The sequence below is a fragment of the Hemiscyllium ocellatum genome, chromosome 1 (assembly GCF_020745735.1).
Source record: "Hemiscyllium ocellatum isolate sHemOce1 chromosome 1, sHemOce1.pat.X.cur, whole genome shotgun sequence".
Lineage (NCBI taxonomy): Eukaryota > Metazoa > Chordata > Chondrichthyes > Orectolobiformes > Hemiscylliidae > Hemiscyllium > Hemiscyllium ocellatum.
Genome location: NC_083401.1, coordinates 24107400 through 24122262, shown reverse-complemented (window position 1 = coordinate 24122262; position 14863 = coordinate 24107400). Strand labels below are relative to the sequence as shown.

Sequence of the window (14863 nt, the reverse complement as noted above, 5' to 3'; positions counted from 1 at the left end):
AATATTATTCCATCATAAACACTCAATATTTCTTCTTGTATTCTTTATCCCAAAGCATGGTTTCTGTTAGCAGGCTTGCAGAATAATCTGTGACTTATTTCCTTTACTATTCCTCATTTCCACCCAAGATTGTATATTCTGATCACCTGAACCAAGGCCATCTCTAACTATTGCACAAACACCATCCTTGATTAACAAGGTGTTGTCTCTTCACCTTTACCAAGCTTCTTATCCTTTTCAGATTTCACGCAGCCCTCAATATGCAGGACGTAATCCTGCAGCTACTTCTCTGTAATAGCTACCAGATCATGTTTATTTATTCTAGTGTGTGCTATCAATTAATGTTTTTATGAATGCACATGCATTCAGTTACAGGGCTTTTAATTTTATCTTTTTGTTATCTTTGTAACTTAAAGCCTTAATTGATAGAAAATAATTGGGAATGTACTTTCTCTGCACCTTCCTGCTATTCTCTGACCCTCATTTTCTATATAACTATTTTCCTCTCTTACCTGTTGCTACTCTCTGATTAAGCACACTTTTCCGAATGTGATCCCTTGTCCCCGCTATTTCATTCAAAACCCCCTCTCTACATCCCGAAATATGCTGTCCACAAGAATACTGGTCCCAGCAAGGTTCAGGTGTCGGGCATCCCAATCTTCCCCACTTTCCCAGTACTGTGCCAATGTCCCACAAATTGGTACTCACTTCCCCCACATCACGAGCCATGTTCATCGTTCTAATTTTATATGCCCTAAGCCAAACTGCATACGGTTGAGGTAATAAATCAAAGATTATAAACTTTATGATTTCCTGCCTAGCCCCTCATACTCTCTACATGGAACCTCTTCCCTCATGCTACTTATGTTGTTGGTACCTATATGGACCATGGCAATTGGATCCTTCCCAGCACCGAATGGACATCCTACACCCTGGCATCAGAAAGACAAACAGCCAGCTGCACTCACTCTTTCCAGACCATACTACCACCTCCTCACACCGTATTCCCTGTTGCATCTCAATCTTGAATAACTTCCTGTACTACAGTGTTATGAGCAGTTTACTCATCTGTATTGGAGACCCCGCTCTCATCCAAACTTCAAACCTGCTGGATAATTGCAGAAGCTGATACACCTGCCTTCTGGGTTCTCTTACCTGCCTCACTCACAGTCGCACCCTCCAGTCCGTGAGGCATCTGGATGGGTATATGAATAGGAAGGGTTTGGAGGGATATGGGCCGGGTGCTGGCAGGTGGGATTAGATTGGGTTGGAATATTTGGTCGGCATGGACGGGTTGGACTGAAGGGTCTGCTTCCATGCTGTACATCTATGACTCTGTGACTATTCAAACCAGAAGGACCTAACCTAAATAGTGTGACTGCCTCCTAGACATCTAGACACCTTTTCCACCCCCTGATGTGTCACGTCTGTTATTTAGCCTCCAGCTCAAACTCTGAGCCAAAGTCAGTCAAATTTCAAATACTGCAGAAATCAGTTCCAAAGAAGGATCGCTAGATCTGAAACGTTAACTCTGATTTCTCTCCACAGATGCTGGCAGATCTGCTGAGATTCTCCAGCAATTTCTGGTTGTGCTATGGCAGACATCCCCTCTTCCCTTTACTGTCTAGCCTCACAACATCAAAAAAATGCAGAGGGTAGCTGGTGGCTTTGTACTTGAGCAGAAGAGTGTAGTGCTGGAAAAGCACAGCAGGTCAGGCAGCATCCAAGGAGCAGGAGAATCAATGTTTCAAGCATAAGCCCTTCAACAGGGCTTTGAACTTGACCCTGGCAAGATTCAGCATCGAAATACTGAAATCTCTTGCACAAGCAGCCATTTTTGTCAAAGTGATTTCAGGTACATTCTGCATTAGGCCATGCACATCTTAAAACCTGGGAGAAAGTCAGGACTGCAGGTGCTGGAGCGTCAGAGTCAAAAGGTGCGGCACTGGAAAAGTCAAGCAGTCTGCAATCCTCACTTTCTCCTAGCTGCTTGCCTGATCTGCTGTGCTTTTCCAGCATCACATTTTTCCACATCTTAAAACTTGCCCATACACAGTTCATAGCCGCAATATAAGAAGTTCAAATCAACAAAAAGAAAAGGAAAAGGCAAGAAAAACAAAATAGGTCAGAATAGTGAACAAGATGAAAGTCAGTCATTAGATGTGAAAAGAAAAATATAAGGGAAGAAATGAGCATAGAAGAGGGAATATGTCACAAAAGACAGCGGATAGGACACCAAAACAATGGGGATAAGAAATGAACAATCGGGGTATGAAGCAAACTGAAACAACTTTGCAGCAGAAGTTCAACACCATCTAGGACACAGGCTGCTTGCTTGGCATCTATTCACATCTTCAACATTCACTACTTGCACCATCGACTCAGTGGCAGCAGTGTGTACCATCTACAAGATACACAGGGACAGGTTGCAAAGGTTCCTGAAACAGCACCTTTCAAACTCACATTTCCTAGGACTTAGAAGGACAAAGACCAGTAGATCTATGGGAATATCAGCACCTCTAAGTTGCCCTCCAAACCAGAGACCATCCTGACAAGGAAATTCCTTAATGGTCATCAGGTCAAAATCCTGAAATTCGCTTCTTAACAGTACCATGGATGTCCCTATACTTCAAGAAGTGCTGGGTTTCAAGAAGATGGTTCCCCACCAACTTCTCCAGAGCAATAGTGAATGGGCAGTGAAGGCAAAAATGAGAAGACTGCAGATGCCGGAGATTAGAGTCGAGTGTGAGATGCTGGAAAAGAATAGCAGGTCAGGCAGCATCCGGGGAGCAGGGGAATTGATGTTTCAGGCACAAGTCCTTCATCAGGAATCTGGTCCAGTCAATAAGGCCTATATCTCATGACTAAATAAATCAAAACAAAAAAAAATGAACATACCAAATCTGGTCAAACAAAAAAAAAATCACTACAAACAAAATAATATACAAAAGCACTTGCAATTATATAACAATTGTTACAGAACAGAAGACAACCATTCAAACCATTATATTTGCACCAGCTTTCCGAATGATCAGCTTAGCAGGTGCCTCTTGGACTGAATTCTCCCCAACACACTGCACATTGTGCCTCTTCAGATAATCATCGCATTTTCTTGATGCCTCCACCATATCCTCTGCAATGCATTCCAGATATTAACAACTCACATGACTGTATGACTCGTTGCATTAAGCCATTTTACCTCATCCCACCTCTGCTTCTTTTTTAAAAAAAACCAATTACTTTAAATCTGTGCCCCCTTGTTCACAATTATTTCATGAATAGTGTATATGGATTTCAGTAAAGCCTTTGATAAGGTTCCACATGGTGGGCTGCTCTGGAAGGTTAGATGGCATTGAATCCAGGACCAATTGGATACACAATTGGCTTCATGGTAGGAAGCAGAGGCTAAGAGTGGAAGTATGCTTTTCGGACTGGAGGTCTGTGGCGAGTGGAATACCTCGGCGGTCGTTGCTGGACCCATTACTGTTTGTTATCTATATTGATGATTTGCATGAGAATGTACAAGGCACAATGAGTACGTTTGCTGATGACACGAAGACAGGAGGTATCGTGAACAGCGAGGAAGGTTACCAGAAATTGCAGCAGGACCTTGATCAGCTGGGGAAGTGGGCCGAGAAATGGCAATGGAGTTTAATACAGATGAATGTGAGGTCTTGCATTTTGGAAAATCAAATCAAGGTAGGTGTTTCATGGTGAATTGATGGAGCCTTAAGGAATTTAGTGAAACAGAGGAATTCTGGAGTTCAGGTTCAAAATTCTGCAAAAGTGGAGTCACAGAACACTGAAAAAAGCTTTTGGCACACTGGTATTTATCAGTCAGGGCACTGAGTATACAAGTGGGGAACTGATGTTGCAGTTATACAGGACTTGAAGTATTATGTTCAGTTTTGGTAACCTTGTTATAAGAAGGATATTATTAAACTGGAGAGTGCAGAAAAAATTTACAAGGATGTTGGCAGGACTCAACAGTCCGAGTTATAGGGAGAGATCAAACTGGCTAGGTTTTTTTTAAGCGTAGGAGACTGGGGTGTATAAGATTACAAAAGGCATGGATAGAGTGAATCACTGGTCTTTTTCCCCAAGGTTGGAGAATTGGGGACTAGAGGGCATCAGTTTAAGGTTAGAGGGGAAAGAATAAATGAGAACCAGAGAGGCAACTTTTTTTTTTAAACACAGAGGGTGGTTCGCATATGGAATGAACTGCCAGCTGAAGTGGTTGAGGTGGGTCCATTAACATTTAAAAGGCATTTGGACATGGATAGGAAAGGTTTAGAAGGACATGGGCCAAATGCAGGGAAATGGGGTTAGCGTGGATGGACATTTTGGTCGGCATGGACCAGTTTGGGCCAAAAGGCCTGTCTCCATGTAGTAGGACTGAATGGAAACAGTCTTTCCCTATTTATTCTGTCCAGGGACCCTCAGGATTGAATACTGCACTTTGATCATTAAAGGAACAGCTGTCAAGCTTTCCCCACCATTCAACACAATCATAGTTGACAGAAAACCTCAATGCCATTTACATACCACATGCCATCTAATTTCCTCTAACCATGGTCATCAAAGAAAAGTTTCAACTTCTCCAGTCAATACTTAACCGAAGTGCCTCATGCTTGCAACCAACTTGAATATCTTTTCTGAATCCATTCAAATGCCTTCACATCCTTGCTAAAGTGGAGCACCGAAAACAGGACACCATACTCTAGCCAAGGCAGGGACATGCCTTATACATATTCCAAAAGAATTTCCTGGCTTTTATACTCTGTGTCTCTAATAGTGAAGTATAAATGCTGTATGTTATTAACTGATCTCTTAATAATCCTGTCACCTGCAGTGAATTATGCAATATACACAAACTAATTACCTTAATGAACATATATGCAGTGAACTTTGTTCAGAAATCAAATGGAAAAGTCACAAAAGGGGCAATGAAGCACACTGGAGGCGACTCAAGAACCCCTCCACCACCAAAGACATAAACAGGAATCTGAAGCAGCCATTCAGCTTCTCAGGTTTGTTCCACTATTCATTGAGATTGTGCCTGACTTCATACCACCTAACTCCATGCCTTTACCCCAAAATCACTGAATAGATTTTTCTTAAATGACAATGACAAAGTCAGATTTAAAACTCTCAGTTGAGCAAGCATCAATTGCCATTGGTGCAAGACAGTTTCAAACTTCTACTGTTTTAAACAAGATGGCAAACAAAGATGTGACTCTGAAAGACTCTATAGTACAATCAGAAAGAACAGCAAGCAAGTGACCCTTGAAGACCAATACCTATCCTTCAGTCAACATCACCAGAACAGATAATGTGGTTGTGATGTTATTTGCAGTATGCAAACTGGTTGCTTTGTTTCATGCATCACGATAGTAACTACACCTCAAAAGTGCATCACTAGCTCTAAGTGAGTATGTAGTTCAAACCACCCCTTAGGCTTCTAAATTTCAAGGCAATACACATGTTTTTTTCCAGAAAAGCCCTTACAGAAAATAAAACATAGTTGCATGCATTCCATAAGTTTAGTGACAATCAGTAATGGAAAGAATAAAGGAGTAAAAACATGACTCTTGCAGCAGTGACTGGGGGGGGGGGGGGATGTGTGGCTCTGAGCCCAGAGGTCAGAGGTCACCCTGCGGCCTACAGCCTGAGGCTTTTCTATCTAGCGCCCGAAACGCGCTAGCGAGAGGAGTGACCGCGCCCACAGCAATGTGGACACTGCACCTAGGTAAAGCGCTGTCGGCATTAGTATGGGTGCGCCTTGCGCTGTCCAATACTCACGGAGGAGCCGCACCCAAAGCCCGCGATGTGCCATCGTCTCCCCGCAAGCGGCGGTCACTCGCCCAATGACAACACACTAGGACCCCGAGCTAACAGCTGCCACCTCCGCCTGATTCCATCACCGACTCTGAACCTTCCCCAATACAGGCAACCCGCGGCAACGAATCTTCCATTCGTCCAAAATTGAGTCATCTTTTGATTCGAATCAGCAGTCTCGTTTTTTTTAAATTGGGCGATCGACGACGTTGCCTAAACAATGTGGTACGGGCTTCGTGTTCGCATAGGCTTCTGGGAAATGTAGTTCTTCTCATGCCCACAGGAGGTGTTCTGCACATGTCAAGTATCAATGGCATAACAAGTCTATCAGATTGTTAAAGTTAAAGTTGTTAAAGTTACTTAAAGTTAAATGTAACTTTTTAAAAAGGTTTTGTGATTTACATATGAAAGAAGTGAAACTAACATGGTCTTTCTAATAGATGAGTGTCTTAACAAACAATCAAGGTATTTTTAAATGTATAATTTCAGTTACATCAAACTGTAAACTTTTGCTATAAATTCCGTGTCTTACAGTTGTGTACTCCGCAACCACATGATGAAGGAGCAGCGCTTCAAAAGCTAGGTGCTCAGTGGTTAGCACTGCTGCCTCACAGCACCAGGAACCCAGGTTCAATTCTGACCTCAAACAATTGTCTGTGTGTAGTTTGCACATTTCCCCCGCATCTGTGTGGGTTTCCTCCCACAATCCAAAGATGTGCAGACCAGGTGAATTGGCCATTCTAAATTGCCCATAGTGTTAGTCAGAGGGAAATGGGTCCGGGTGGGTTACCCTTTGGAGGGTTGGTGTGGACTTATTGGGCCAAAGGACCAACTGTTGGGAATCAAATAGAACATAGAAAAATACAGTGCAGTACAGGCCCTTCGGCCCTTGATGTTGCGCCAACCAAAGCCTACCTAACCTACACTAGCCCAATAACCTCCATATGCTTATCCAATGCCCGCTTGAATGACCATAAAGAGGGAGAGTCCACCACTGATACTGGCAGGGCATTCCATGAACTCACAACCCGCTGAGTAAAGAATCTACCCCTAACATCTGTCCTATACCAACCCCCCCTTAATTTAAAGCTGTGTCCCCTAGTAACAGCTGACTCCATACGCGGAAAAAGGTTCTCACTGTCAACCCTATCTAAACCCCTAATCATCTTGTACACCTCTATCAAATCTCCTCAAACCTTCTTTTCTCCAATGAGAACAGCCCCAAGTGCCTCAGCCTTTCCTCATACGATCTTCCTACCATGCCAGGCAACATCCTGGTAAACCTCCTCTGCACCCGTTCCAGTGCCTCCACATCCTTCCTATAGTATGGCGACCAAAACTGCACACAATACTCCAGATAAGGGCGCACCAGAGTCTTATACAACTGCAACATGACCTCAGGACTCCGGAACTCAATTCCTGATGAAGGGCTTTTGCCCGAAACGTCGAATTTCCTGTTCCTTGGATGCTGCCTGACTTGCTGCGCTTTAACCAGCAACACATTTTCAGCTCTGATCTCCAGCATCTGCAGACCTCACTTTTTACTCCTCTACCAATAAAGCCCAGTACACCATATGCCTTCTTCTCAGCACTATTTACCTGGGTGGCAACTTTCAGAGATCTGTGTACATGGACACCAAGATCCCTCTGCTCATCCACATTACCAAGAAGCCTACCATTAGCCCAGTAATCCATCTTCTTGTTACTCTTACCAAAGTGAATGACTTCACACTTAGCTACATTGAACTCCATTTGCCACCTTTCTGCCCAGCTCTGCAGCTTATCTATATCCTGCTGTAACCTGCCACATCCTTCTTCACTGTCCACAACGCCACCGACTTTCGTATCATCCGCAAACTTGCTCACCCAGTCTTCAAGCCCCTCCTCCAGGTCATTTATAAAAATGACAAACAGCAATGGTCCCAAAACAGATCCTTGTGGAACATCGCTAGTAACGGCACTCCAAGATGAACCTTTACTATCAACTACTACCCTCTGTCTCCTTCCAGCCAGCCAATTCCTAATCCAAACCTCTAATGCACCCTCGATGCCATACCTCCGTAATTTTTGCAGTAGCCTACCATGTGGAACCTTATCGAACGCCTTGCTAAAATCCATATACACCACATCTACTGCTTTACCCTCGTCCACTTCCTTGGTCATCTTCTCAAAGAACTCAATAAGGTTTGTGAGGCACGACCTGCCCTTCACAAAACCATGCTGACTATCCTTGATCACATTATTCCTATCCAGATGTTCATAAATCCTATCCTATCATAAATCTAGTGCTTTCAATTAAACCTGTTGAACTATAATCTGGTATTGTGTGATTTTTAACTTTGTGCACACCAGTGCAACACCGGCACCTCCAAGTCATGTCTCCTCTTAAGCATTCCAGATTGGAAGAAGCATCCAAAGTTATGAGGGAAGAAAAGCATCTAAAACAACTTCTGTTTATCCTCATGCACAAGATTCAATCTGTTTCAACCGTTTCCCTAACTCTTTACAGAATCTGATATGATTTAATTGGTTTAATTGGAAGCACTAGCTTTCGGAGCGCCGCTCCTTCATCAGGTGGTAGTGGAGGAAACAATTATAAGACATAGAATTTATAGCACAAGTTTACAATGTGATGTAACTGAAATTATACATTGAAAAACACCTTGTTTGTTTGTTAAGTTTTTCATCTGTTCGAATACCGTAATAGTTTCACTCTTTCATGTGTAAACCACAATACTTTTATAAAAAAGTTACATTTTCAGATTAACTGTAACAATTGGTCGGGTTGGGGGGCGGGGAGGTTGTGAGTGTGAGAGAGACTGTATATGTGTGTGGAGTGGTCTAAGTCTGTGAGAGGATGCATGTGTGAGTTTGGGAGTGTGTGTGTTTGTAAGGGTGTATGTGACTGTGTGCGTGTCTGTTTACGTGTGTATGTGTGTATATAGGAGTGCCTGGGTGTGTGTGTGTGAGAGTGTGTGTGTGTAGGAGTGTCTGTGTGTGTGTGTATAGTGCAATGGTGGTCACCTGTAATGTGACATGAACCCAAGGTCCTGGTCGAAGTCCTCCCTATGAGTACAGAACTTAGCTATCAGACTCTGCTCGGCCACTTTTCGCTGCTGCCTGTCCCAAAGTCTGCCTTGGAGGATGGTCACCCAAAGGTCCGAGGTCGAATGTCCTGGACAGCAGAAGTATTCCCCAACTGGGAGGGAACACTCCTCTCTGTTGATTATTGTGCGGTGCCCATTCATCCATTGTCATAGCCTTTGCTTTGTTTCCCCAATGTACCATGCCTCAGGGCATCCTTGCCTGCAATGTATAAAATAGACAACTTTGGCTGAGTCACATGAGTACATGCCACGTACATGGTGGGAGGTGTCCCTACGTGTAATGGTGGTATCCATATCCATAGGGAGGGCCTCAACCAGGAACTTGAGTTCATGTCACACTACAGGTGACCACCATTGCACTATATAGAACACACACACACACACATACACACTTATACACAGACACATACACAGACACTCACACACACCTTTACAGACACACACACTCCCACACTCACACATGCATCCTCTCAGAGACTTAGACACTCTACACTCACATACACACACATATACACTCTCTCACACACTCACAACCCCCCCCCCCCACCCCAGACAGACAGACACACACGCACATAGACCCACATGCACACATATACATATATGTTGTGGGGTGAATTTGTACTTGCAGAGTTACATTGTACTTCGCACAAAAACTGCATGAATTCATGTTATCTCACTTTTTAGATTAGAATCAGTCTAAACATTACGGCACAGACAGAGGACACGGGGTCTAACACTTTCAATATATTGTCTGGCTAACACTAATTGTGACAGTTAAGTTGAGAATGTGACTTTTTTTACACATGAAAGAAGTGAAACTATCATGGTATTTGAACAGATGAAAGACTCAACAAACAATCAAGGTATTATTCAATGTATAATTTCAGTTACATCACACTGTAAACATTTGTTATAAATTCTGTGTCTTACAATTGTGTCCTCCACAACCACCTGATGAAGGAGCGTCGCTCCGAAAGCTGGTGCTACCAATTAAACCTGTTGGACTATAACCTGGTGTTGTGTGATTTTTTAACAGTCCAAGAGGTTTATTTGGAAGCACTAGCTTTCGGAGTGCCGCTCATTCATCAAGTGGGTGTGGAGATTAAGATCATGCTCACAGAATTTATTGCCAAAGGAGTCCAGTGTCAGTAAGCAATTTTAGATTAAAACTTGCATCTTTCATAATGGGATGTGCTGGTTACTGTTCTTAGATATGTAAATCCCAGAACTTCTTTTAAATTACATTCTCAAGATAGCTCAGCTTTTTCAACAGTAGGTGTGAATCTTGTCAGTGTACCTGTGTTTTTATTTTGCTCAAAAACTGCAGGAATGCATGTAAAACTCTGTAAAACTAGACAGAGGGTTTGTCAGTCTGACATAGCATTGGGACACAGACAGACTTCATCCCTATTGTTTAAAAAGCTGAGCTATCTTGAGAACAATCTAAAAGTGAAAAAAAAATTAGTGAGCAAAATTAGGGCGCATGGTATTGGAGGCAAGGTACTAACTTGGATTGAAAGTTGGTTGGCTGATAGGAAACAAAGATTAGTGATAAACGGCTCCATTGTGGAATGGCAGGCAGTGATCAGTGGGGTACTGCAGGGATCGGTGCTGGGACCGCAGCTTTTTACAATATATGTTCATGATATAGAAGATAGTATCAGTAATAACATAAGCAAATTTGCTGATGACACTAAGCTGAGTGGCAGGGTGAAATGTGAGGAGGATGTTAGGGATTACAGGGTGACCAGGACAGGTTGGTGAGTGGTCAGATGCATGGCAGGTGCAGTTTAATGTGGATAAATGTATGGTTATCCACTTTGGTGGCAAGAACAGGAAGGCAGATTACTACCTAAATGGAATCAATTTACATAAAGGGGCAGTACAAAGAGATCTGGGTGTTCTTGTACACCAGTCAATGAAGGTAAGCATGCAGGTACAGCAGGTAGTGAAGAAGGCTAATAGCATGCTGGCCTTCATAACAAGAGGGATTGAGTGTAGAAGCAAAGAGGTTCTTCTGCAGCTGTACAGGCCCTGGTGAGACCACACCTGGAATACTGTGTGCAATTCTGGTCTCCAAATTTGAGGAAAGACATTCTGGCTATTGAGGGAGTTCAGCGTAGGTTCACGAGCTCAATTCCTGGAATGGCGGGACTACCTTACGCCGAAAGACTGGAGTGACTGCGCTTGTATACCCTTGAGTTTAGAAGACTGAGAGGGGATCTGATTGAGACATATAAGATTATTAAAGGATTGGACACTCTGGAGGCAGGAAAGATGTTTCTGCTGATTGATGAGTGCCGAACCAGAGGACACAGCTTAAAAATACGGGGTAGACCATTTAGGACAGAGATGAGGAGAAACGTCTTCACTCAGAGAGTGGTGGCTGTAAGGAATGCTCTTCCCCAGAGGGCAGTGGAGGCCCAGTCTCTGGATTCATTTAAGAAAGAGTTGGATAGAGCTCTCAAGGATAGTGGAATCAAGGGTTATGGAGATAAGGCAGGAACAGGATACTGATTAAAGATGATCAACCATGATCATATTGAATGGTAGTGCAGGCTCGAAGGGCAGAATGGCCTACTCCTGCACCTATTGTCTATTGTCTATTGAAGGAGCCGTGCTCCAAAAGATAGTGCTTCCAAATAAACCTGTTGGACTATAACCTGGTGTGTGATTTTTAACTTATCTTGAGAACGTAATTTAAAAGAAATTCTGGGATTTACATATCAAAGAACAAAAACCAGCATATCCCATTATAAAAGAAGAAAGTTTTAATCTAAGATTGTTTACTGTATGACATCTCCATGACACTGGACTCCTTTGGCTATAAATTCTGTGAGTATGATCTTAACCTCCATAAACACCTGATGAAGGAGCAGTGCTCTGAAAGCTAGTGCTTCCAAATAAACCTTTGGACTATAACCTGGTGCTGTGTGATTTTTAACAAAGAGGAGACAAAGGCTGCCAGCATTCTCAAAGCTCCATCCCACCCTGACAATGTTTTTCTACAACCTCTACCATCGGGAAGACGGGTACAGAAGCCTGAACACACGCACCAGCCAGTTTTGAAACAGTTTCTACCCAACTGTTGTTAGAAGACTGAATGGACTTAGAAACTCTTAACATTCGCCTGTACCTGTGTTTTTGTTTTTGCTGCTGTGTACCTATTGTTTACTTATCTATGCTACTTAACTCTGTGATCTGCCTGTATTGCTCGCAAGACAAAGCTTTTCACTGTACCTCAGTACACGTGACAATAAATTAAATTCAAATTCAATTCAGTTCAATACAAGTTGCATAGATGAAAATAAAAAAAATTGCAACCAAAAATGAGAATTTTTTTTTCCCAATATATTGTGCATACGGGTGTGTTTGATTTGTCAGCTGTGCCCCTAGACAATCCCCATATGATGTAGTCTGTCCTGAAGCAAACAATGTTCTCTGGAGTCTGAAAGGTTGTAAACCATGTCCATGAACACTGTAGCTTAAATTCTAATGTCAGAATATCTTCAGTGTTTGAATGAAGTGCAGCAATAAGTATTGAAAATCATTGTGGATAAATGTATCTGCTAAATGTCCATCCAGACCATTTTCTATTTTAAATGCATGAACAAAAACAGGACCGCTGGTGGGTCCACTGCTTTTTGTCATTTCTATAAATGATTTGGATGTGAACATAGGAGGTTTGGTTAGTAAGTTTGCAGATGACACCAAACTTTGAGGTGTAGTGGGCAGCGACGAAGGTTACCTCAAAGTACAGGAACCTCGATCAGGAGGGCCAACAGGTCAAGAAATGGCAGATGGTGTTTAATTTAGATAAATGTGAGATGCTGTTCTGGGAAAGGCAAATTACCATAAGACTTACCGGCTTAATGGTAAGGTCCTCAGGAGTGTTGTTGAACAAAGAGACCTTAGAGTGCAGGTTCATAGTTCCTTGAAAGTGGAGTCACAGGTAGACAAGATCGTGCAGAAGGTGTTTGGTATGCTTGCCTTTATTGGCCAGTACATTGAGAACAGGAGTTAGGAGGTTGTGTTCCACCTGTACATAACATTGTTGAGGCCATTTTTGGAATAATGTGTTCAATTCTGGTCTTCCTGCTATAGGAAGGATGTTGTGAAACTTGAAGGGTTCAGACATGATTTGCAAGGATGTTGTCAGGGTATGAGGCTTTGAGCTATTGGGAGGGGCTGAATAGGCTGGGTCTATTTTCCCTGGAGCATCAGAGGCTGAAGGCAACTTTGTAGAAGTTTATAAAAGCATGAGGGGCATTGATAGGATAAATAGCCAAGATCTTTTCCTCTGGGTAAAGGAGTCCAAAACTAAAGGACTTTAGGTTTAAGGTAAGAGGGGAAAGATTATAAAGGCGGACCTAAGGGGCAATGTTTTCACCCTTCACACACGCAGAGGGTGGTGCATGTATGAATTGAGCTGCCAAAAGAAGTATTGGAAGCTGGGACAATTACAACATTTAAAAGGCATCTGGATGGGTATCTGAATGTAAAGGGTTTAGAGCAGGGGTGGGGAACCTGCAGCCTTCTAGGTCATTGTGTATGGCCTTGTGAATGAATCCAAATTTTGCAGAACAAATCTTTTATATTTAATTAATATGTTTTTTTGTCCTTTATTATCTTAAAATGAATGTATTTAAAATACCAGTGAGAAAAAAGAAAATTAAAAGAAAAAGAAATAATCCTCACAGGCTGACTGCCATAATTAAAAAATTGGTAAGTCATAAGGGCTATATGAAGAATATATAATTGAAGTTTTTTGGATGCGGCCTTATTAGATTACAACTAACATAATGCGGCCGTCCAACAGGAAAAGGTTCCCCACCTCTGGTTTAGAGGGATATGGGCTAAGTGCTGGCAAATGGGACTGGATTAATCCGGATATCAGTACGGCATGGACAAGTTGAACTGAAGGGTTTATTTCCATGCTGTACAGCTGTATGACTCTAGGTGGCGCACCACCATTGTGGTTGTGATAGCTTTATAAAACATCAATAGGAGTCAAGATTTTATGCAGAGTCAAAAAGAACATTGCTACTTTTAAGAACAAACTTCAGAAGTATTTTCCAAATTTTCAACTAACTGGAACAGAGTATCTGTGTTTTGTTTAATACACCCATCAGTACTTTTTATTTTGAATGCAGATCTCAAAGGAACCACTAAAAGTAAGGCTGTTCTTATTGCAGTTCAAGATGTCACTGATCCTTTTTTTAAAGTTAAAAATCACACAACACCAGGTTATAGTCCAACAGATTTATTTGGAAGCACTCGCTTTAGGCTTTGTTTTCATTGAACGATGTTATCACACATCAATGGAGCAAGTGGAACTTGAAACCAAGCCTCCTGGCCCAGATGTATATTGTAGATACTACCACTGTGCCACAAACTCTCTTGGGGTTCTGCTTTTTTTTCTACAGTTTTCACACACAACTGAACAGCTTTCTCACCCCCACGCCCCATCAATCATCATTACATTTTATTGTTTTTAACAATCAACTGTCACCATTAAGATTAGATTAGATTACTTACAGTGTGGAAACAGGCCCTTCGGCCCAACAAGTCCACACCGACCCTCCAAAGAGAGACCAACCCAGACCCATTCCCCTACATTTACCCCTTCACCTAGCAATTTAGCCTGGCCAATTCACCTGACCTGCACATTTTTGGACTGTGGGACAAAACCGGCAGCACCCAGAGGAGATCCACACAGACACAGGGAGAATGTGCAAACTCCACACAGATAGTTGCCTGAGGCAGGAATTGAACCCGGGTCTCTGGCGCTGTGAGGCAGCAGTGCTAACCACTGTGCCACCCATATAGCCAGTTATGGGTCTGCTTTATCTTCTTTTTCTATTTTCATTTATCCAGAAGTGTTATCACATACAACCAAATGAATTTCCACTACCAAA

At 42.5% G+C, this 14863-nt stretch overlaps 1 protein-coding gene across 1 annotated transcript in view; it reads right to left on the bottom strand.

Annotated features, from left to right (window-relative positions):
- The window catches only part of suclg1 (succinate-CoA ligase GDP/ADP-forming subunit alph), an 82050-nt gene extending 76142 nt beyond the window's left edge, over positions 1-5908 (bottom strand). Inside the window, exon 1 of the mRNA XM_060828330.1 lies at positions 5803-5908. Within this exon, the coding sequence (XP_060684313.1) occupies positions 5803-5836 (34 nt within the window). The 5' untranslated portion in view covers positions 5837-5908. The remainder of the gene's footprint in view (positions 1-5802) is intronic.
- Between the last annotated feature and the right edge of the window lie 8955 nt (positions 5909-14863).